Source organism: Salvelinus fontinalis, chromosome 32 (assembly GCF_029448725.1).
Source record: "Salvelinus fontinalis isolate EN_2023a chromosome 32, ASM2944872v1, whole genome shotgun sequence".
Classification (NCBI taxonomy): domain Eukaryota; kingdom Metazoa; phylum Chordata; class Actinopteri; order Salmoniformes; family Salmonidae; genus Salvelinus; species Salvelinus fontinalis.
The window spans coordinates 38261961-38287676 of record NC_074696.1 but is presented as its reverse complement, the minus strand read 5'-3'; the positions used below and the strand labels follow the sequence as shown (position 1 = coordinate 38287676).

At 42.1% G+C, this 25716-nt stretch overlaps 1 protein-coding gene and 1 pseudogene across 1 annotated transcript; both read left to right on the top strand.

Annotated features, from left to right (window-relative positions):
- The first annotated feature begins 2299 nt into the window (after positions 1-2299).
- On the top strand, positions 2300-10108 carry LOC129831273 (glyceraldehyde-3-phosphate dehydrogenase-like). The gene is made up of 12 exons (XM_055894510.1): positions 2300-2362; positions 2923-2968; positions 4838-4937; positions 5042-5151; positions 5447-5537; positions 5801-5916; positions 6164-6245; positions 8050-8201; positions 8359-8437; positions 8587-8670; positions 9161-9258; positions 9814-10108. The coding sequence occupies exons 2-12, from the start codon at positions 2946-2948 to the stop codon at positions 9881-9883; spliced, it is 1005 nt and encodes a 334-aa protein (XP_055750485.1). The 5' UTR covers positions 2300-2362; positions 2923-2945; the 3' UTR covers positions 9884-10108.
- Positions 10109-19407: 9299 nt separating this feature from the next.
- LOC129830599 (glyceraldehyde-3-phosphate dehydrogenase-like) lies at positions 19408-22729 on the top strand (annotated as a pseudogene).
- The last annotated feature ends 2987 nt before the right edge of the window (positions 22730-25716 follow it).

Below are 25716 nucleotides of genomic sequence, written 5' to 3'. Positions count from 1 at the left end.
GGACATGTCAAAAAGCATTTCATTCCTGCCAAAAAGCATCAGATACATGGTCTACACATACTTAGACAGAGGGGCACTGTTTTGCTCGCTCGGATACGTTAACTAAGATTGATGCGTTTTCTGTCGGCACGTGTCTTGGTCAAATAAATGATCAATATTTCAATATTTTATTTGGACAAGCAAGGAGGTTCGGTAGGGCGGGCCCAGAAACGACAGACCTGCCTACAGGCATTGTAAGATCTGGCAGGCATGCCTCTGGTAACTTCATTTGGCTGAGTCTACCTTTTAAAGGCTCTGCATGGTCAATCCAATATCTGCAGTGGCCGAACATTATTTACGTCAATTTGGCCTCTGCAGAAGTCAGGGCATTCATTCTTCTTGCGCTTTGTGTAGCAGAGCAAAGCTGTTGTGAAGGAAGTTGTCAAAGAAGTGAGTTTGTGTTTATACAGGACCTCCCTCCCCCACCTAACATCAATTGGCTCTGTGTTCGGTCACTCATGGGGACACAGCGTCACCGCAAAATCTACGGGTAGAGCTTGAAAATTCAAGCCTCTTGGGTGCTGCCACAGAGTTACATTAGAAGTGCCATCCAAGAAGGCTCAAGGTCATTGGCCACAGATAAAATGACGTCAAATCACGTTATATCTACAGTAGCTTGGATTTGACTGATCATGTCAATGTCATACTTTCAAAATCTTAGCTAGCAAGCTAGCAAACTACATCATGAATCAAGTTGACAATCTACTGGCAAATCCTTTTCAATCCTTGTCATGTGAAGAGAAATAATGAAGAGAAATTATAGATAAAATGTATCGGCGCTCATCGACCATTGGACATAAACTTTACACAACAAGTTGGAAATCGCTAATTCAACAATGAGTGGTTTGGAAGGAATCAGTGGCTAACTGCAAGCATTGCAAAGCAATCACTAGCCTGCTATTCAGTGGAGTGGGCGTGTGGTCCAAGTCTAGGGTTAAGGGTCTCTTTTCCAAGCTAAAAAGAATACACATTCAACATTGACCATGCTGTCATTCACGCATGACTTCTGCCACGCTCAAAACAACTGGAAACTCAGAAATGGGAAATCTCAGACTTCAGTGAGATCAAGACAACTGGGAACTCGGGAAAAAAACGATCTCAGACTGAGAAAATATGTTTTGAACGGTCATCCAACTCGGAATGGCAAGTTGGGAACTTGGGCCTCTTTCTACATCTCTGACCTGAAGATCACTGACGTCATCATGATTCAACCTTGTTTTTTTAAGAGTTCCCATTTGTCTTGAAAGCACCACAAATCCAGAGAATGCCAGACTTTGATGACAAAGATTGATGACAAAATTTTCCCACGAAGAACCGCCGCGCCACCTTCCTGTTCAAGTGAGCACAGCACAACAATAAATGATGCAATATTCCAGGGAGATATGTATACTGTAGCCAAGAAAGTAATACTAAGTGTATGTTGTGTAGTAGGCTGTTAGTAGCCCATGTGCTTCACCCTAATAATTTGGTCCCTTTTCCCTTCAGAATTCAGCCTACTGTTCTGACTTGGTGGTGCACATGTAGCCTATAGCATGTTTTTGAGAAATTGAATCATTGGATATTGTAAGAGCTTCCTTTGTCTGCTAAAATGCCCCCTTTATTTATCCTACGGTTCTGACTTGGTGTACAGGGAGAATACTGTACGGCCCATGTTCTGAATTATGTCGCTGTACATTTCAAAAGTACTGAACAAATTGTTTTATTGACTACGTCAATTAATGTCATTTTGATAAATGTGGCGTTGTCCGAGAGAGATTTACATGGTTATCAAAATGTTACGCTAGGGCAAGCCTACACAAAACACAGCCCTTATTTTAAGTGTTTCTAATATTCCCTATGGGGAAAATGAATGGTGGAAAAACAATTGGAACCATTTCCCTGTTTGAATGCTAGGTTTTATGGGTATTATGACACCTCCACCTTGGGACTCTATTGTGTCACACCCTCCAGAAATGTATTGCCAGATCAATAATACATTGGCTTTTAGTCCATGTGTATTAAATATTGACAAATTAGTTAATCAATCCATCCAAACCCACTATTTTAATTGATTAGTAAATTAATTTAAATATAAAATTAGACTGAAAATTATTTAAAACATGATTTTGCCAAGATGCACCCACCGTCCAAATTAATGGTGTAGGTTTTTAGTTCTGTACTTCCTTGTCGATTGATAAGCGACAACGACCTTGCCATTCTGACAGGGCGTGCGGACGCGGAGGCGTGTCCAAGGACTCAATGGGAAGATAAAATGCGAGCGCACCTTTGCTCGTCCCCGCTTCCCCTTGCAAACAAGTCGACAGACAGAGGCTATACAAGAACGGTACTTTAAAACTTTGTTATTCCTTAAAAAATAACTTTAATTGACAGTTTCATATGTGTTTATTGTATGTGATTTACGCACTACTCATTGTAGGCCTAGGCTTATCTGGCGTTTTTAATTGCTTTCTATGACTTTGAGCATCGTTTTTTAAATGTTTTCTTTGGCATGCATATTTAGTCACTTCATTTTTCTTTCAACGTTTTCCAAGACTGTTTGGTCAACTGTCTACATTAATAAATGACTCACTGCCACAGACTAGATTCTCATGGCAATTTGAATATTTTCTTTTTTCTATGACTCTTATTCAGTGTCTTGATTGACGTACACCGTCTCCCAAACTCAGTCCTGGGGACCCCAATTAGTGAACGTTTTTGTTGCTTTCACGACACAGCGAATCATAATAGCCTAATCAACTTGATGAGTTGATCATTTGAATCAGCTGTCTACTATTAGGGTGAAAGACAAAACTAGTTTGAGTAACACTGACATGGATGCTAATTCAAATTTTGCATTATGCTCATATTACTTGTGATACAAAGTTTACTACTTTCTACTTTCAGCGGACTAGACCATATCAGGCGAAATGGTGAAGATTGGGATCAATGGGTAAGTTGCATTTGTTATATTTAGCTTAAATAGTCTTGAATATTTTAACACTGGCTGAATTTGACTTGGGTCAAAGCTAGATAACCAAGTTGTAAAAGGTCACGAGACCTTGGCTTGCATTGCACAAATCCCTTGATACAGTTTGTGTACTTTGGAACCAAGGTGGTGGACAGCCATACTGTAGCTACTAGTTCATACGCCAAGTCTGGACACTTCCCCTGTCCATTCTCTACTTATTTATAGTTTGGGTGTCACACCGCCTCTGCAACACTCCTGTAGAAATCCTCTCCTCAGCTGTCATGTCTTTATTCTATCTAATAATACCCTGTTAAAGTTCAGTTCAGATTGTTTGGAGGAGCTTTTAGACAATCCTATCCTTATAACCTTTATTTGGCAAATAGATGGCTATAAGTTAATATATTATTTAAATGTAACCTTTTATTTAACTAGCCAAGTCAGTTGATAACAGATTCTTGTTTAGAATGACGGGCAAACCCGGGCCAATTGAGTGCCGCCCTATGGGACTCCCGATCACGGACGGATGTGATACAGCCTGGTTTTGAACCCGGGACTGAAGTGACACCTCCTGCACAGAGTGCCTTAGATGGCTGCGCCACTTGGGAGCCCAATGACTGAATATTTGAGCTGCACAAAGATTAAAGTTGGATATGATAGGCCCTTTCTCAAATAAACATGAAGTCCAAGACAACCTGTAACATTTTAAACCGGAAACACTGACATGAGATTGTATTGATTGACCTTTATATGGTGTGGAAACTAAATGTTCTTATCACGGCATGCAATAAATCCTCCTGACTGTTCAGTTCCCTCAACTGATGTCATGGACGTGTTTTGTGTCAATGACATCAATTGACTAGAACAGGACTTGTTCATGGGAATGGATAACAAGGGTTTTGCTCCAGAACACCAACTGTTTACCTCCTAATGTTACCAAATGGGCTACTTGTTTTTCACTGTTTTTACTCTGTTCTGACACACTGAGTCCTTTCTTGGTCAATACATTGACCCTTGTGAACAGGGCACCCTTGTAGTTGGGGGTGTGTCGGCTTGCGTCACTGGACAAAGTTCAAATGAGTTTAAACATAACGATAATCACAATTCATGACAGTGAATCCTCAAGAGTTTTAGTATACACGCTGTGAACTTGATTGTTCTATATATATCTATATACCACAAGACAGCTCTGCACTAATTGACTGCTGACATTATCTACAAGGAAGTTAATACTTCAGCTGCCCAGAACTGACATTATCTTTTTAAATTAAGACTGAAAACAATTCTAGACTACAATCCAGTTTACTTTGTGTCATCTAGATTCATATGCCTTATTATTGACCGTTAACATTTCTCAACCACTAACTGAAACTGAAGTCTCCTGCATTCAGTATTTGACTGTGGTTCTGTCAGTAATCCGCTTGAGTTACAGTAACCATCAGACTTAAGTTATTTCACCTATGTGGATTGTGCTAAACACTTCACTGACATTATGCTGAAACTAGACCTACACAACTGATGGCAATGTGTCTTAATCTAGTTTAAACACTACGATAACATTTATTTGCATTTGGTTGGTAATGTCACTAACTGCGCAGGCCAACCAAGCTTACATATCTGTCTTCTCTAACCTGATTCTACAATTTGTCCTCAACCCGCACTTTCTCGTCACGCTGCACCAACCCAACCATATTAGGCATAAACAAAGGCTCTGGGCTGCAAATGTCAGGTATTGTTATCAGTCAAGGTTGGCAGGCCTTGTAGAGCTGTCATTATAGGGCTGCTGCCACCTGTTGGTATGGTCATATGGATACATGGGGATTAATCGTAAAATGATCTGATTTCGCTTCTCAGATTTGGCCGTATTGGGCGCCTGGTTACCCGTGCTGCTGCCAAGAGTGGAAAAGTTGAGGTTGTCGCCATAAATGACCCCTTCATCGACCTTGACTACATGGTGAGAACTTCATACTGCATTAAGTGCAGTACACTTGAAAAAAATGTCAACTAAACCTCAGGTTTACTGTACCATGACTGACTGTACCTGCCCCTGTTCTGTAGGTCTACATGTTCAAGTATGACTCCACCCACGGTGTTTGGAAACACAGTGAAGTGAAGCAGGAGGGGGGAAAGCTTATCATTGGGAACCTCCACATCACAGTTTTCCATGAGTGAGTTTTCCTTATTCTTTTAAGTACATTGGTTCAAATTACACATTTGGATGCTTTCCGGCACCCATATTAAGCTTAGAGGTCGACTAAAAAGCATTTACAATGGAAATTTCTCCCTGGTTCTGGGAAACTGCCCCATTGACTCTTGGGCGTGCCAAGGCTGACGCTTGGGAGTGCTTGATCGGTCTAGATCACTTATGTTAGGATGCCTATGGGTTTCACACCAATTGGAACCATTCAATATCTTTAATTGAATGCTAGGTTTGTGGCTCTCAATCCCAACTTCTATCTTCAGGAGGGACCCCACTGCCATCAAATGGGGCGAGGCTGGAGCTGACTATGTTGTTGAGTCTACTGGTGTGTTCACCACCATCGACAAAGCTTCTGTAAGAACATCCGTTTACTAGCAGTAGAAAGGCCATGGTCACATTTTTGTAGTTTGGGATATTGGCGATCAGTCATAATTTTGGTAGGCATGTTTTGCCGTGACCCCACTTCACATTAACACCATTTGTTTACCTCTAGACTACTGCTTTTTAACATAGCTGGGTTTTTTAACTCTGTGCCTAAAGGTTGTCTGTCCCGGTTCATTCACTGGCTTTGCTATTCCACAATGTCCTTTGCCCTCTAACCCCAACTGCCACAACAGGCTCACCTGCAGGGAGGTGCCAAGAGGGTCATCATCTCCGCCCCCAGCGCAGATGCCCCCATGTTTGTGATGGGCGTCAACCACGAGAAGTACGACAACTCCCTGAAGGTCGTCAGGTAAGCCCCCCCCCTTCGTTGCATCTTAAAAGAGCAGTGGTAATTCCCTATGGCCAAAAGATTATGTGTACATGGAATGGCTGAAACCATCTTGGTGTGCTCTATTTAGACTCCTACCCTCAGTCCTGAGGTAATACTATTTCAATTTAAATAAACCGTGCATTTAAGCTGAGTTTAATGCATTTGTTGCAAAATGTTTATTTAACATTTGTGCTGGTATGAGAGTAATTATGTAATGTCCTCACAGCAATGCCTCCTGCACAACTAACTGCCTGGCTCCCATCGCTAAGGTTATCAACGACAACTTTGGCATTGTTGAGGGTCTCATGGTAAGAACAGATTTTCCTTCAGTGTTTTGACTTTGTAGAAGTGCAGTACTTACTGGAATGTCAACTCAGCAAAAAAGAAATGTCTTACTGTCAACTGAGTTTATTTTCAGCAAACTTAACATGTGTAAATATTTGTATGAATGTAACAAGATTCAACAACTGACATAAACTGAACAAGTTCCACAGACATGTGACTAACAAATATTTAATGTGTCCCTGAACAAAGGGAGGGTCAAAATCAAAATTAAGTCTATCTGGTGTGGCCACCAGCTGCATTAAGTACTGCAGTGCATGTCCCCATGGACTGCACCAGATTTGCCAGTTCTTGCGGTGAGATGTTACCCCACTCTTCCTCCAAGACACCTGCAAGTTCCCGACATTTCTGCAGGGGAATAGCCCTCACCCTCCGATCCAACAGGTCGCAGACGTGCTCAATGCGATTGAAATCCGGGCTCTTCGCTGGCCATGGCAGAATATTGACATTTCTGGCTTGCAGGAAATCTAGCACAGAACGAGCAGTATAGCTGGTGGCATTGTCATGCTGGAGGGTCATGTCAGGATGAGCCTGCAGGAAGGGTACCACATGAGGGAGGAGGATGTCTTCCCTGTAACGCACAGCGTTGAGATTGCTTGCAATGACGACAAGCTCAGTCCGAAGATTCTGTGACACACCTCCCCAGACAATGACGGACCCTCCACCTCCAAATCAATCCCTGTCCAGATTACAGGCCTCGGTGTAACGCTCATTCCTTCGATGATAAATGCAAATCTGACCATCACCCCTAGTGACAAAATTGTGACTTGTCAGTGAAGAGCACTTTGTGCCAGTCCTGTCTGGTCCAGCGACGGTGGGTTTGTGCCCATAGGTGACGTTGTTGCCGGTAATGTCTGGTGAGGACCTGCCTTACAACAGGCCTTCAAGCCCTCAGTCCAGCCTCTCAGGCTATTGTGGACAGTCTGAGCGCTGATGGAGGGATTGTGCGTTCCTGGTGTAACTCGGGCAGTTGTTGCCATCCTGTACCTGTCCCGCAGGTGTGATGTTCGGATGTACTGATCCTGTGCAGGTGTTACACGGGGTTTGCCACTGCGAGCACGAACAGCTGATCGTCCTGTCTCCCTGTAGTGCTGTCTTAGGCATCTCACAGTACGGACATTGAAATGTATTGCCCTGGCCACATCTGCAGTCCTCATTCCTACTTGCAGCATGCCTAAGGCAGGGACTATGGGCATCTTTCTTTTGGTGTTTTTCAGAGTCAGTAGAAAGGCCTCTTTAGTGTCCTGAGTTGTCATAACTGACCTTAATTGCCTACCATCTGTAAGCTGTTGTCTTAATGACCGTTCCACAGGTGCATGTTTAATTGTTAATGGTTCATTGAACAAGCAGGGGAAAAAGTGTTTAAACCCTTTACAATGAAGATCTGAAGTTATTTGGATTTTTACAAATGATCTTTGAGAGACGGGGTCCTGAAAAATGAACTTTTTTTGTTCAGTATTAAAGTGTGTACTTAGCATTTACATTATCAATGTGAACATTAAAGGTCATTACTGCCCAAAATCAAATTTTCAAATTAGTTTATCAATCTATCCAAACCCTCCTGGTTCATTTATTAGGAGATCAATGAATGATCAATTTCTCTGAAATTCAGATCATAAAAGTATTGAGATGAGTAATGGGCATCTCTATTTACTATTTTTGAGGTATGAACATTTCCAAATTGTAGATTCTGTAATGTCATATCCATTTAATTTTGGTGCCCTCCATAAACCATGCCTAGACTAACATCCCTACCACTGGTTCCCCCAGAGCACAGTTCATGCCGTCACAGCTACACAGAAGACAGTTGACGGGCCCTCCGGTAAGCTGTGGAGAGATGGCCGTGGTGCCAGCCAGAACATTATCCCTGCCTCCACCGGTGCCGCCAAGGCCGTGGGAAAGGTTATCCCCGAGCTGAACGGGTATGAACCAATCAGGATCACTAATGACGGTTTTGACAATGGTGATAACGGCTGGGATTTATATGGCCCTAGTTCTTTTTACTAGTGGCAAGTTGTTTTTTAATATTTGAATTGTGTAATGGTGTGGCTCCTGAACCTTGGTCTTTCTAACCCACAGCAAGCTGACGGGCATGGCCTTCCGTGTCCCCACTCCCAATGTGTCTGTGGTTGACCTGACTGTCCGTCTTGAGAAGGCTGTAAGTCTCCAACCACTTTAAAAATATATATATACTTTTGCTTGTCTACTAGGGTTAAACTGGGAGTTTGGGATAAGTTACCGGCATTACAGCAACGGGCACTTCATACATGTATGGTCTACCTTTTTTAACATGTTCGTCTGCTTTAGGCACCTTATGACGAGATCAAGAAGGTCATCAAGGCTGCTGCTGAAGGACCCATGAAGGGAATTCTGGGATACACAGAGGACCAGGTAAATTTCCCCACTAACTCCGTCCCAATCTGTCTTTTTTTCTTAGTGTGCACTTGTATACTATTCCTTATGAGTAAAACAATTATTAGATTAGTCTAGATCCGTTCACTAAACTGACCTGGGGCCCCCCAATGCTTGTTTTTGCTTTGCACTACACAGCTGACTCGTATAACTAACTCATTATCAAGCTTTGATTATTTGAGTCGGCTGTCTAGTGCTAGGGCAAAAACCAAAACGTGCAGTTTGGATCAGTTTCCTCAAACTTAAGTCCCCAGCCATTTGTATTTGATGTATTCTAGAACTAGCCCATCTGATTTGAATGAGGGATTATTAGTTGACAATTTGACCACTGTGCTAGTTCTAGAATGCATCGACTGTGGATGTAGTGCACACTTAAAGAACAGGCAACATTTCCTAACTCTAATGCCCCGGGCCTCAGTCAGGCTGAAATGTCTAAGCTCCAAGTGCCCCCCCCCCCCCCCCCCTGCAGGTGGTGTCCACAGACTTCAACAGTGACTGCCGGTCCTCAATCTTTGACGCCGGTGCAGGAATTGCACTCAACGACCACTTTGTCAAGCTGGTCTCATGGTATGTATGCAGGAACCTACACACCCTTACAATCGCTCACTAGGTGTCCACCGACTCAATGTTTCATTGAGATGTACAGCGGTGTATTGTTCGCATTGCAATGAATGTGCTGTTATAACCTTGCCAAGGTCAGTGTATATATAATGAGCAGAGCCTTGAGTAACATCAACTTCCCTTTAATTTGCGTTTCAACAAGTTGATGTCTTGTCAGGATCTAAACCAGGCCCCAAAAATTGTAAACACAATAGCTTATTAAATAAAATGTCCTGTTATTGTGGGATGGTGAAATGCAACAAGTGTGATTTGGGGGACAATTTTAACTTGTGGCAAACAATGCCTAGTGTAGCAGCTGGTGTTAAAAGGACAGGACTGCCTACCTTGAAAATGAATGACTTCTGTTGGACCACATTGTTGAATGCAGTTCATGGGTTCAAGTCGCTCACCCAGATACAATCAATGGTGTGCTGGCACAGAATTACAACAATCATTGAATTAGTATAGCCTTTTCTGTAATTTGTAGGGTTTTGTGTTTTCGCTAACTTCTCTTTTCCATAGGTACGACAATGAGTTTGGCTACAGCAACCGTGTCGTTGACCTGTGTCTGCACATGGCCTCCAAGGAGTGAAGCTTCCACAACTCCGAACCCCCACATCCTGTGAAATATTCCTTCTGAACGGACATCCCACCAATCCGCCGCCAGAGAAAAAGAGCCTATAGGCAACTCCAAGGCAACATTTTCATAAAATGTCACTAGTGTGATGACTGAGTGATTTTTGCTTGAAGAGGATATTTTTACTGCACTATGGCTGAATTTTGCACTGTCAGACAATAAAGGTCCTGTTTGTGAAAACTGTCCTCGTTCTTCCAGAGCACATTTTCATTACGGCGCTCAACGGCATTCTGATTATCTTTACTTTTTGCAACGGAAAATAAATCACTGTTATATTCCAGCTGCTGCCTAATAAACCACCCTGCATGGACTAACGTCCTTAGCCCACTGTTCACGTCGCCGTAGAACAGACGGGCACTCCAGTAAGCTGGAGAGAGGCGCCAGCTAGAACATCACTCCAGTCGCTAAGGCTGTGGTATGAATCAATCCAGGACCACTAATAGGTTATCACCTGTGATGGATAGGATTTGTGTACTGCTTTTCACTCGGGTGAAATCTCAATTCTAAATCAGTCATATGGAGATGCAGCGCTATGCAGCTGGTCTGAAGTAGTTGACGTACCCAACTGCTGTGACTTGTAAAAAGGGTTTAACTTAAGATAAACTACAGTATTTTACATATTCGTTTAAATTTAGGACATTTGTTTAGTGTGGTTCTAAATTAAACTTCAAGTGTCTGCTGCGCAATCCACGACGCCATCACACGACCTATGTCAAGGGGCTCTCTTGGTGTGTATGCAGGAACTTATCTTTGCAAAACCCCAATTGGCACCAGACATGAACTTCACAGCACAACTGCAAGAAAAATGCCAGGAACAACCATTTAGACCTTAAAAAGCCTTTGACTCTGAACTGCTTTGCCCTCTGGCTGATTCTGTCATTGGCTATCCTGACAAATGCAACTGATGCATGATGTCAGCTTCAGTGCTCAGTAATATTGAACAGCTGGCAGGACACTGGAAAAGAGAGGTCGACGTGGAGGAAAACTGTCCACGAGGAAGAAGCTCTCCGGCATGCTGCAGAAGACAAGTGGCAGCTTCGAAAGAAGGCCCAACCACCATCCAAACCCACCATCCACCCATGCCCACACCATCCACCCATGCCCACACCATCCACCCATGCCCACACTGCACATAGGTGCCAGAAAATTGCGGGGTGTGAATACTTTCTGAAGGCACTATATGCTCATCCATAACCTGTCAATGTTTTCATTTCATGTGAAATTAAGTGAACAGGGTCAAATGTGCTTGTCTAGTGTTTAAGTCACAATCACCAAACCAACTTAAACATTCAATTTATCAATTTTTACCTATAACTATTTGCATATAAGCTCCATAGGCTATAATTATCTATTTTGGATTCACCACTGCTCTGGAATCATTTAAGCTCCGAACGCCAAACCAACGTTGAAATGTGAAGTTGAATTGCTCGTCAAAAGCTTTTTGATACCATTTACACTTGGGAACTATAACCATTTTAAATAACATAAAAGCTACATTGATACTGTAACGTCTTCTCTAGACTGAAAATAATTGCTGTACTTTTCACTTAAGTATTCCCTGAGATCAAAGCTAACGCTGAGTTGGTTAAACTGAATTTTAAAAATGTAGCTATGCCTCAACTATGAACTGAGCATCCTTTCTCCAACAAACCACCTTCCTATTGGTTATAATTTGTAGTCCATGAAGAGGGCAGACCATGGCCCTATTGGTTATAACTTGTAGTTCATGAAGAGGGCAGACCATGGCCCTATTGGTTATAATTTGTAGTCCATGAAGAGGGCAGACCATGGCCCTATTGGTTATAACTTGTCATCCATGAAGAGGGCAGACCATGGCTCTATTGGTTATAACTTGTAGTCCATGAAGAGGGCAGACCATGGCCCTATTGGTTATAACTTGTAGTTTGGCTCTGTACTCAGCACTTTGGATTTCAAAAGATACAACGACTATGAGGTTAAAGTGCAGACTGTCCATATCGGGTGAACCATTTAGAAATTACAACCCTTTTTGTACATAGTCACCACATTTTAGGGGACCACAAGTATTGGGACAAATTCACTTATACAGTATATGTATTAAAGTAGTCAAACGTTTAGTATTTGGTCCCATATTCCTAGCACGCAATCACTACATCAAGCTTGTGACTACAAACTTGTTGGATGCATTTGCTGTTTGCATTGGTTGCGTTTCAGATTATTCTGTGCCCAATAGAAATGAATGGTAAATAATGTACTGTGTCATGTTGGAGACACTTATCGTACATAAAAATAGAATATGTTTCTAAACACTTCTACATTCATGTGGATGCTACCATGATTACAGATATTCCTGAATTATTCCTGAATAATGAGTGAGAAAGTTAAGAGACGCACAAATATCATACCCCCAAGACATGCTAACCTCTCACCATTCCAATAACAGGGGAGGTTAGCATTTTTTGGGGGGTATGATATTTGTGCGTCTTACTTTCTCACTCATCATTATTCACGATTCATTCAGGATTAACCATAGCGGTAGCAGTCTGCACTTTAACCCCATAGTCATTGAATCATTTAAAACCCAAAGTGCTGGAGTACAGAGCCAAAACAGCAAAAAATGTGTCACTGTCCCAATACTTTTGAAGCTCACTGTAGGGTGCAAGTTGAACAAGCTACAGTCGAATCACTCATCTCCATTCAGTGAGTGATAATATCCGCAGGGACACTGACTATGCAGCAAATGTCGTATTGTTACTCATCAATTTATCAAATTTAATACCCCAAAATCTCCCAAGTTCAGTCTAGTCGAGACATGATGTTGAAAGCTCAAATAACATCCTAAAAGTGGTGTGTCGTTAAACGGAAATGTGGGTTTTATCGAACGAATCAAACCTTTTGAAGAAGGGTCCAGATGCAATGACTAAGCTATGTGGTTGCAAGTCGCTCTGCATAAGAGCATCTGCTACATAACTAAATTGTCAAATGCGTCATGAGTGATGGTATGAAGAGTGGTGCTGGAGGAATTGCCAACATCTGACCCTGAAGGAACGGAGTTGAAAGGCTTTACTGTAAAGGATGCCAGAGGTATTTCAGCCAAATAGCCCGTATACAAATCACTATGTAAACATTTGCCTTTGGCTTTAATTGAGACATATTATGACTTGGACGGAAACCTTAGACGATTCCAACTGTGGAGTCTTGTCCGGCACCAGCAGTGGTTGCCAAAGCCCTCCCCAGATCTTTGCCTGGCCCTGGTCCAACCTCCAGCAGCAATTCTGGATCCACCGTAGATTCCTCTGCTGGGTGATATGACTGTGGTAAGAAACCATCCTCCTGACACAGAAGTAGGATTATATGCATGAATGTAATGAATACAACAGGAAGAATAAGTATGAAATGGAAGTGCAGATGAAATTGAATAATAAACACACTATCAATAGCACAGTAGAGAAACAACCACGTTAAGATAACAAAGGACTGTATAAAGGTAGCAATACAAACTCGACCCAATGAATAAGAATAGGAACAGCAATGCCGAACTTACAGTTGAATATGCACTCAACTTTATGAGAGCCGCTCAGAAGATAGGGTGCCAGGTGTTGAGACTCAGAACTGCTGCCGGGAAACCGTGGCTAGCGGGCGAGGTGAGGAGATTTTCTGGGCAGGCTGTAATGGGACCGATGGGATGCCTGGTCAGTCAGGTCACAGACAGTTACAGAGAGTTACAGGTGGCTGACATGCTCCGTTCCTCCAAAGACAAACTGCTTCAACTCCCTTCCTCATCTCATATTTCTGTTTTTGTACGCTACAGTATGTTTGAATTTGCTTTTTGTTTCGAGTTTTAAGCACTTTGAGATACTGTACGTGTCAGTGTATTATTATTAATAATAATATATTATTGTTATATCTAGAAACCTAGAAGTCTGGGCACAGTGGGAAGCTTACCATCCCCCTGTTTTATGTCTCTGCTATCTTCTGCAGCAAGGCTTAGTCTCGGGGAGCTTGATAAAGAGCTGAAGTGGGTGTCAGAGCTTACCAGCATAGCTCTAAACTGTTTTTAATTTTTTAAATAATTATTTTATTTTACCCCCTTTTCCTAACCAATTTCGGGATATCCACTTGCAATCCAATTATGATCTTGTCTCATTGCTGCAACTCCCCAACGAGCTCGGGAGAGGCGAAAGGTCCTCCGAAACACCCACACTTCGTAACACCCGCCCGCTTAACACAGAAGCCAGCTGCACCAATGTGCTGGAGGAAACACTGACCACCACAAGGAGTCGCTAGAGCGCAATGAGCCAAGTAAAGCACCCCCGGCCAAACCCTAACCCGGACGACACTGGACCAATTGTGCGCCGCCCTATGGGACTCCCGTTCACGGCCGGTTGTGACACAGCCTGGGATCGAACCAGGGTCTGTAGTGATGCCTCAAGCACACCGCTACGTCATTCGGGGGCCTAAACAGGTTTTCTTAACGGACAGTAGAACAGGAGGAAGAGTGTGAGGAACGAGGGTGTGAGGCATAGCGACTCAAGAGACTCACCATCCAAGTCACGTCCGCTATCCTCGATCCCACTGACCCACTGGAATTGTGATACAGTGAATTATAAGTGAAATAATCTGTATGTAAACGATTGTTGGAAAAAATTACTTGTGTCATGCACAAAGTAGATGTCCTAACCGACTTGCCAAAACTATAGTTTGTTAACAAGAAATTTGTGGAGTGGTTGAAAAACGAGTTTCAATGACTCCAACCGAAGTGTATGTAAACTTCCGACTTCAACTGTAGTTAATTGTAGCTCTTGCGTTGCATACTTACGTAGGCTATAAATTAGGCTTGAATGCTGCATGCATAGTAGCCTATTGTATTGGGGGGGGGGGGGTAAATGTCAACCACCAGTGACTCTTGTTTTTGTTTTTTTTCCTCATTTTCCTCTTTTTTGCAAAGATGCATCCAGTTCATTACATATGCAATGTTGCCATGACGACCACATCAGTAGTGGGGGGGGGGGTGTCATCCAAATGAATGTCCTGTTCTGTAATTAAAATTAAAGGCGATTGGGACAACGACCAGTTGGCTCTGCTGTCCATCTGTGACTTGACATTCTGAAGGGGCGTGCGCATATGAGTTTGTGTTCACGCGGGGGCGTGTCCATGTACCCTATAGGAGCATAAATTGCGAGCACACCTTGCCAACATTGTGGACAGAGCAACGCACAAACTGTATTTTTTTTATTTTGTTATTTTTAGCTCGTTATGCCTTCGTAGCCAACTTGACATTTAATTATACAGTTAAATGTCAACCATCAGTGACTCTTGGTTTTTTTCTCTCTCTCTCTCTGTCTCTCTGTCTCTCTGTCTCTCTCTCCAGGTTTCTTTTGGTCCTGAGCCATTGACATCGGGGAGGGGAAGGGGGGTTTAGAGGGTCTTGTAAATGTCAACCACCAGTGACTCCTCTTATTTTTTCTTACATGGACTCACACACTTCCTGCTCTCTCTATATATATCTCTCTCTCATTCTATCTCTCTCTCTCTCCAGGTTTGTTTTGGTCCTGAGAACATTGATGCCTAGGTTCTTAAGTAATACAGAACCCCCAACACTTTAGTTCCCTTTGCATCCAAATTCGCAGAATATAGAATAACGTTAATTTATATTGCTGCATTAGGCATCCTAAACCTCATGAAGGATATCAAATAGCAAAGTGCACCAGATCATCACATGCCCCTTCATTTCTCAAAGTCAGTGCTTGAGTTGGACTGAAATTGGTTAGGGAACTCATTTTGGGTGCTGGTACTGTTTATATTTAGGTGCAGGAGCTCCACAATACTTTTGAGCTAATATTCTGTAAGAGGAACAGGAGCTTGAGCAGTAGAGAATTTGAGGTGCAGATACTCAGCTCCGGTGAGCTCCTGCCCAAGTCAAGCACTGCTCAAAGTGTCATACTCTGAACTTGAGAAGAGCGCCCTTGACTGTAAACTAGTCCTAGTGTACTGGTGGTCTTACCTTTGCAAAAGGCCAACTGATAGACACACTGTTATCATTGGGCTTCATCCCATGTTCTTTCAACTGCCTTTAATTGCAGCCGAACACACCCAATGCCCTGAAAAAATATTATTAAATGTTTTTTCCCCCGAAGATTATAAATGTTTTTTTCCCCGAAGATTATAGCCTTTAAATTAAGTTAAAGTTAAACAATTGGTTAATCTAATTATTATCCAACTATCAAATCAATCTAAATACAAATTGCCCATCTTCCTCTTTTTTGCAAAGATGAATCCAGTTCATTACATACGCAATGTTGCCATGACGACCACATCAGTAGTGGGGGGGGGGGGGGGGGGGGGGGGTGTCATCCAAATGAATGTCCTGTTCTGTAATTAAAATTAAAGTCGATTGGGACAACGACCAGTTGGCTCTGCTGTCCATCTGTGGCTTGACATTCTGAAGGGGCGTGCGCATATGAGTTTGTGTTCACGCGGGGGCGTGTCCATGTACCCTATAGGAGCATAAATTGCGAGCACACCTTGCCAACATTGTGGACAGAGCAACGCACAAACTGTATTTTTTTACATTTTGTTATTTTTAGCTCGTTGTGCCTTCGTAACCAACTTGACATTTAATTATACAATTATGCGTTGATTACATGTGGCAGTTTGCACTTCGGCAGGTGAAGTCCTACCTGGCGTTTTGAATAGCTGTCTTGTATGACTACAATTTGAAAAGATGTAGGCTACAATTGGTGTAGATGAGAGAATACATTACCTGGCATGCATAGTTGAATATTTTAGGGGAGCAAAACATTTTAAATGGGCTCTTTGAAGTGATTGTAATGTCTGCACTGTACAATTCTTGGGGATTCTATAGATGCCACAAAATAGATCCGTATCTATCACTGCTAGTTTCTTTCTATAGTGACTGTTAATCAGTGATGCTTAATGTAGTGATGTACCTAGAGGATTTTAGTTGCTTATTAAAATGTTGCCTCATACATAATATAACCAAGTACAGTTAAAGTAAAACAAGTTATTATATATATTCTTTCTTTTTTTAACTTTCCGAGGTCTAGACCATATCAGGAAAAATGGTGAAGTTTCTTTTTTGTGTGCAAATTTACCTTTAAAATTATATATTTTCAAAAGAACAGAAGGACAGACTTGACAGGATCGAATGACAAGATAAAACCCTGGGTTGCATTGCACTTCTGTGCTGTACGTTCCATAGGTGCTTGCTCTCAAGTTCACAAGCCTGACCAAACTGCTGGGCCGTACATTGACCCTTGTGTGTAGGACTCCTTTTTTAGTTGAGGGTGTGTCTGCTTCTTTCACTGGGCAAATTTTTTTTATATGGCATATTTAAAATTGCATTTTTAAAATTGCATATCTTAAAGAGAACATAAGGAATGGCTGTTGACAGGATCGGGTCACAGGACAGATCCTGGATTGTGTTGTACTTCTGTACTGTACATACCATAGGTACTTGCTCTTAAATTCACAAGCCTGGGTTGTACAGTTTTCACTAGAAACGAAACGGAAGCAAACAGGACGAAATGAGAAGGGATTACCTGAACTTGTCCAATAAGATGCTGCTTTTCATTTTCCATTGCAAATATTTTTGCCACCTTGTGCCCTAATGAATAAGACCCTGGTCTGGCCAATACCATTCTCTACTTCTTTCCAACCGCCTCTCTGCAACACTCTTGTATCTCTCCTCAGCTGTCACATTCCTTTATGCTATCCATCTAATAATATCCTGCTAACCTTCTCAGCTAAAGTTCAGAGGTCACACTGAGACTTGTTTGGAGGAGCTGTTAGACCAATCATATCCCTCTAACCTTTATTTGACCAATCTGCAGCTGTCACTGAGCCACAGGAAGATGAACGTTTGTTTTGATAGGCCCTTTATCCAAATCAACCTGAATGTTTAACTGTACCTACTTGAAAGACCAAACACTGTGCCTTGCAGCTGGATATTTCACTCCTGCTGATCAACCTTAGTATGGTAACTAAATGATGTCTCGTAATGACTGACTAATTGATCATGCTGCCTGTTCACAGTTCCGGCAAGGCCAATCTTGTTGACCCATTGAAAAATGGTTCGCGGAGTATAGTTATGATTTAACTTTATTGACCTCGGCCAGGTTTCCCAAAAGCATCTTAGGGCTAAGTTAATCATAGAACCATAGGATCCTATGGTTCTATGGTTCTAACATTGAACTTAGCATCTTAAGGCTTTTGGGAAAGCGGGCGCAGAACAAAATGACTTTGACCAAACTGTCACCAAACACTTGTTTTTCGCCCTGTCTTGTTTCTGACCACAGGAGGTTGGTGGCATCTTAGTTGTGGAGAGCGGGCTCGTGGTAATGGCTGGGACAGAAGAGTTGGAATTGTATCAAATACCTGGTTTCACAGTTTTATTCCATTCGTCTCTGTTCCAACCATTATGAGCCGTCCTCCCCTCGGCAGCCTCCACTGTTTCTGACATACTGTACACTGACTCCTTTCTGACGTACTTTGACTATTTTGCTGGGCCATACATTGACCCTTGTGTGCAGGACTCATTTTAGTTGGGGGTTTGTCTGCTTGTGTCACTGGGCAACGTTCCAATATGTTCTATTAGAACAACGATCGTCACACCAACTCCTCAATCACAAAGATTTGATCTTCCACTGTCGGTGGACTTGATTGGTCTATCTAGCTCTCTCTATATCGTTTCACTAGCTGGCTACAAGAGTCTGCAATATGGCGAATAGTCTAATCTAGACATTTCTCAACCGCTTGTGAGTGGTGACAACTTAAGTCTCCAGCATTGACAGTGTTTGACTAATGTGGGCCTATCAGTAGTCTGCTACTGATAGGTAGTTAAACAGTAAAGGGAACGGTGCATACCGTGCATACAGTATGTATTCCACTGAACTTGGAACCCAAGTTATGCTGCAACTGCTGCAACTGGGCATTTAAAGGGGAATTACACTCCATGTTGCTGAACTGTTTTCATACATAAGTGGTCTTCTGTTGAAGTCCGTGTTACACTGACCAGCCTTGTCCCTTCCCTGCTTCTACAATTTGTGTCCTCAACCCGCACTTGTCTGTTCTATGGGTCAGCACGCAGCACAAACCCAACCATATTGGGCAAAAACAAAGGCTCTGGGCTGCAAATGTCAAGTGTTGTTATCAGTCAAGGTTGGCAGGCCTTGTAGAGCTGTCAGTATAGGGCTGCTGCCACCTGCTGGTATGGTCATATGGATACATGGGGATTAATCATAAAACTATCTGATTTCGCTACTGCTTTATATACTGACAAATATACAATTTAAAGGGTACGGAAATTGAAATAAATTGAGAAATATAAACCTGTTTCACTGAAGTCAGACCTTGTTTCGGTTAAACAAGAAATATCTCAGGTGCACAGGTTTACTGTACACATATTCAACACCTCCCTAAAGATTGTATGTAATACCACTGACCAGCTCTCTACCCCTGCCACTGTTCCATAGGTCTACATGTTCAAATATCACTCCACCCACGGTGTTTGGAAGCACAGGGAAGTGAGGAAAGAGAATGACAAGCTGATCATTGGCAACCTCCACATCCCAGTTTTCCATGAGTAAGCGTTGTTCCTTTTCTTTACCTCTGTAATTCTAACACTAGTTTTATGGTATAATCCTAACTTCTATCTCTTTGCCATCTTCAGGAGGGACCCTTCCCAGATCAAGTGGGGCGAGGCTGGAGCTGACTATGTTGTGGAATCTACCGGTGTGTTCACCTCCATCGACAAGGCCTCTGTAAGTAGCTCTTCGCTAGCAGTAGGTCATATTGACAATGGTCTATACTTGAATTTGGTGGATATATATATATATATATAAGACTTCATGGCTATAAGGTTGTGGTTGAGCAGCAAGTGAGCACAATGCTGTATGTATTTTTATGCTGTAAATTGTTTACATTGATACCTTAATTTTTGCCTACAGACTGACGTTTTTCCATATCATCAGCTGTATGCGACTGAACAAAGCAAGGCAGCCTCGATGCTGTGTATTTGTTGTTACACAAACATACCCATTGACCTCTCACCCCACCCATCACCCCCACAGGCTCACCTGCAGGGAGGTGCCAAGAGAGTCATCATCTCCGCCCCCAGCGCCGATGCCCCCATGTTCGTGATGGGTGTCAACCACCATCATTACGATAACTGCCTGAAGGTTGTCAGGTAAGCCCCTCTCCCCTCCACCCATGACATTATTTTAAAGGAGCAGTGTGACATGTACAAACATTCCTGCCACAGGGTGACATGTCACATGTACAATCAATTGCTGAAACAGACGCACACAGTCACTCAGTTCCAGCAGGACAAAAATCATCCCTCAGTCTTACTGAGAATGCGAGTGTGAAACATGGCCTAAAAACATCCTACAATTGCTCACACACTTAAATTAATCTTTGGGACAATATCACTAAACAAGGTCCTGTGTTTGACAGATTTTGGAGCAGAACTGTTTTCAACAATGGTTTTGTAAAGAAAAATGTACTCTCATTCTATGCATTGTTTATTTTACATTGCTTTCCATAAGCCTTATATTCAAATTCTATGGCAGCTGCATAACTCCTCGAGGTAAGAAAACAATTCAGATTGGGTAACAGGGGAAACTATTTTACTTCGGAAAGGCAGGATTTAATGTGGGTCAAAGGTGGGTGGAGGCGTGATTTCGTGCTGCTGACGATACAGTTGAAATGATGTAGGGTTTTTCCTAGTGGGAGGATATAGATTATGTTGATAATGATGTCATGTCCTCACAGCAACGCCTCCTGCAAAACTAACTGCCTGGCTCCCATCGCCAAGGTTATCAATGACAACTTTGGCATTGTTGAGGGTCTCATGGTAAGAACAGATGATAATTGTGTTAAAAAGCACAATTATCACACGGACTGGGATGTAGTGATAAAAGTGGGTCAGCACTGATGCTAACATTGACATCTCGATTAATGTACATGCTAACAACGCTCATGTTTCTGCTCTGCACAAGTCCTGAGTCGTGTTAATCAGAGCACACAACAGAAAAAGAAAATGTGGTTCCTTTCAGATAGTAACTTCCTGTTTTCTTCCTTTTGGTGCCTAATAAACAAAACCCTGCTTAGACTAGCATCCATATCACTTGTTTCCTCCCCCAGAGCACAGTTCACTCCTTCACAGCCACTCAGAAGACTGTTGACGGGCCCTCCGGTAAGCTGTGGAGAGATGGACGTGGTGCCAGCCAGAACATTATCCCTGCCTCCACCGGCGCTGCTAAGGCGGTGAGCAAAGTTATTCCTGAGCTGAATGGGTATGAACCAATCCAGGACCATTGGTTTCGTAATGGAGGTTTTATGACCATAGTGAGAATGGATGGGATTTTTATAGTCCTTTTCACTAAGGGCGTGTCTCAATATTCGAAAGCATGAACATTTTTAACTGAACCTTTTGACCCACGGCAAGTTGACCGGCATGGCCTTCCGTGTTCCCACACCCCAACGTGTCCGTGGTTGACCTGACTGTCCGTCTTTAGAAGGCTGTAAGTCTTGTCACCTCTCCACACTTTTTGGGGTATTTTATTGAAATACAAGATGTTCTACACAAGTAGCGCTACTCTTTGATCCCAGGCTGTGTCACAGCCGGCCGTGACCGGGAGACCCACGAGGGTCCAGCGTCGCACAATTGGCCCAGCGTCGTCCGGGTTAGGGGAGGGTTTTGCCGGCCGGGATGTCCTTATCCCATCTCGCTCTAGCAACTCCTTGTGGCGGGCCGGGTGCCTGCAAGCTGACTTCAGTCGCCAGATGGATGGTGTTTCCTCTGACACATTGATGTGTCAGGCTTCCGAGTTAAGCGAGCAGTGTGTCAAGAAACTGTGCGGCTTGGCAGGGTCGTGTTTCGGGGGATGAATGGCTCTTGATCTCCGCCTCTCCCGAGTCCGTAGGGGAGTTGCAGCGATGGGACAAGACTGTAACTACCAATTTGATATCACGAAAAAGGGGTAAAAAAAACAGGAATTCAGAGTAGCTCTACTTAATTCCCCTTGACCACCCTCCCAACCCAACTACAAACTACCCTTGTTTTTGCACCTTTCCTTAAGTTACTGTAAACGTAACACACAACAGGCACTTAATACATAGTCATTTGTTTCCATTTAGGTACATTCTTGTTCTACATGTAATGTTTTCTCCTGTCTGCCTCAGGCCCCTTATGAAGAGATCAAGAGAGTCATCAAGGAGGCCTCCAAAGGACCCATGAAAGGAATTCTGGGATACACAGAGGACCAGGTAAATATTTTCCCATTCCAAGACTCTGCTTCAGTACTATCAAATGCATCATACCTTCCATACTTATAGAAATCACTGATCGAACATGATTTGATAGGTGTAAGCAAGGGTCTGTGTTGCAGTCCCTAATCATGTCAGTGAGTACCACAATGAAGGAAATAAGGAAGGATGCATTTTAAGACTACTTGAACAGGGCCCAAGCTTTCCCTGCTCTTATGCGCTGAACCTAAAGGTCATATGAACTAAAACATTTCTGTTTTTCACATAATGAGCCTGTTGACTTCAACGGTGACAAACGTTCCTCAATCTCCGACGCCGGCGCAGGCATTGCACTCAATGACCACTTTGTCAAACTGGTCTCATGGTATGTATCCAGACCTAAACAAACACACACACACACAATATATGTAGTAATTTTGAGTGTATATATACATTATAAAGATTCCTTCCTCTCGCTCCCTCTCCCATAGGTACGACAATGAGTATGGCGATAGCAACCGTGTTATTGACCTTTACTCCTTTACTCATTGAGTGCCATGTGCATAGGTCAAGGAGTAAAGTCTCCACAGCACACCACCAACATCCCATGACATCTTCCTTCTCCTGAACGGACATCCCACCAGTCCACCGCCAGAGAAAGAACCGGTAGCAAAGTACATGGCAACACGTTTAAAATAAGTGACATTTCTGTTCAGAAGATGGAGTCTTGTTTTTGCCTGCAAAATATTTCTGTCCTTAATTCACTCGGTCACACAATAAAAGTATTCTGTTTGTGAAGTGTTTGTCGTCTTCTGTTGTTGAAGTGTTCTCATGGTACATTCTAGCAGACTTGTCATGGTACATTTCATTAAAGCTGCACAGAGGCTGTGAAACAAAGCATTTGGACCATGAATGGCATGCCAAAATCTGCCAGTCATTTACTCCAGTCTGACAACAGGAACCTTCTTCCACCTATAGTAAACTCATTTAATTATCATGACAAGATAATGGTTCAACTATTTAGTTTCAAGAGCTAGCAGTGGAGGCTCCTCAGAGGAGGAAGGGGAGGACCATCCTCATTGAATTTCCCCAAAATTAAAATGGTAAAACATTTAAAGTGAACCTTTTTAGATCAAGCTATACTAAATATTGTCACATGTCACCAAATAGATTTAAAACACACTATTTTGCAAAGGTATACAGTAGCCTCAACAGCACTCTGTAGGGTATCACCATGGTGTTGAATGCTCTGGATTTTAAAACCTCTAATATAATCTTTAAGATCAAATGGATTACAAAACTATTAAAGAAGTAAGGATTGCATTTGGAATATAATCCCTCATTTAATATTCCAACAGATTGGTGGTCTAGAATTCTTATTCAAATGCAACTTCGATGTGGGTAAAATCCCTATTAATAAGCTGCAAACTTTCCTAAACAAGTACTTCTAACTTGGAACCTCATGTACAAACACAATTTCCCCCCTCATAGGTATACAATCTGGAATAATAAAGACATAAAATACAAAAACATGTCTTTATTTTTCCCAGAACTGGTTTGAAAACAACATTATCTGGGTTAAACAATTATTGAATAATGATGGACAACTATATGATTATCCAGAATTTATGAGAACACACAATGTTACATTCACTCCTGGGGAGTATCAAATAGTTCTTAGAGCTGTCCCAAAGATGTTCTTCTTCTTTTAGGAGAATATAACAGTACTCCAAGTAAAACTGTTGAGGATTTTGTAGCCTCAATACAACTAGAAGGAATTTACATTTTAAACTATAAACATAACATTTATATAAGGAAACTATGTCAATATGTTACTATTCCCTCTGCTAAAATGTACTGGAATGTAGTCCTAGGACAAGTGAACTGGAACAAAGTCTCGTTGTCTGGTAAATATTGTATATATAATAAGGTGAAAGAAGTCTCATACAAACTCGTTCATAGAATCTACCCTGTAAAGACCTTTATAATACACAGATTTAAAATAGCTATTGATAACAAATGTGTATTTTGTGGTTGTGACCCAGAAACTCTTGACCATTTATTTTGGGACTATTCTTATATCAGAAGATTTTATTTTAAAAGAAACGACTATTAATGTTAATCTGAGAGACTCTGATATGTTTATTTTGGGACTATTGTTATATCAGAATATTTTGGAGTGAGTTAGAAGATTTTATTTTAAAAGAAACAACTATTGATGTTCATTTTGATCCAAATGATATGGACCCTGATTTAACTTTCGTTGTTAGTTTGTTTATCTTTCATGGAAGATTCTTTATCCATCAAATGAAGTGGGCAGAGAACAAACCCCTCTTCACATTGTTGAAGATAGAATTTAAATATTATTTTGAAATGATCATTAAATGTAAAAACAAAATAGAAATACGCACCATTAAAGTTTTTGACAGATTGAAAATGTATCTCGATTTGTAATACCCCTGTCTGTCAGGTTTATTTACTCTTGTTTGTATATTTCTGTTTTTGAATGAGTCATCCGATATGCTGTAATAGAAATAAGGCCATTCTCGTGAAACGGTACTGACCGTCACTGACAGTTGCTGAGTCATTTTAACTGTCATCCAGAATCTCTTGTTCTTGAGATATCCCGTTTACACATGGGTGTAACTGTTTTTGTGAAGCAACCCTTCTGCTTAGTGCAACCATTCCCAGGGCAACAAGAAATGCACAGTGGTGTATTAACTTCTAAAGAAGAAGAATTAACTTGTTTTTGGTTCCTTGGAAGAGGAAAAACAGGTGACGTGAGCCAGACAACTCAAGAAGAGATCAGTGCATTCAAATCACAGACACATCACTGCTCTTTAAAAAACAGGACAGGAACAAGACAACAAGAAAAGAGATTATATGTTGTTCATGTAAGTATTTTAACTTTATTATACTTTATTCATGACTGTTGTTGTAAATGTACTATTGTTTTTTCCAAGACAGGGACAACTGGGGCACTTGGTTGAAGAAAATAGTTGTTCTATTTAAATCTACTTTTTGAATTGTATGTTTTAATGGCTTTGTTACTGGTTTCGGGGTAGTCCCTTATAGCTGATAGATAATAGTTCATCACTGATAATATTTCTGATCTCTCCCACTAGTATCCGATCTCTGCATCTGTGATATAGTTTATAAATATGGACAGTGATCAAGATGAAATCACCCAGGGTAAGTATGAGCTGAAATAGCTACTTCTTACCCCTTTTTCTCCCAATTGGTAGTTACAGTCTTGTCCCCATCGCTTCAACTCCCGTACGGACTCAAGGGAGGCGAAGGACGAGAGCCACGCGTCCTCCCGAAACACGACCCTGCCACTCTGCACTGCTTCTTGGCACACTGCTCGCTTTACCCAGAAGCCAGCTGCGTCAATGTGTCAGAGGAAACACCGTACAACTGGCAACCGAAGTCAGCGTGCAGGTGCCCGGCCCGCCATAAAGAGTCACTAGAGCGCAATTGGACGACGACAACTCAGCCAGTCCAAACCCTCCCCTAACCCGGACAACGCTGGGCCAATT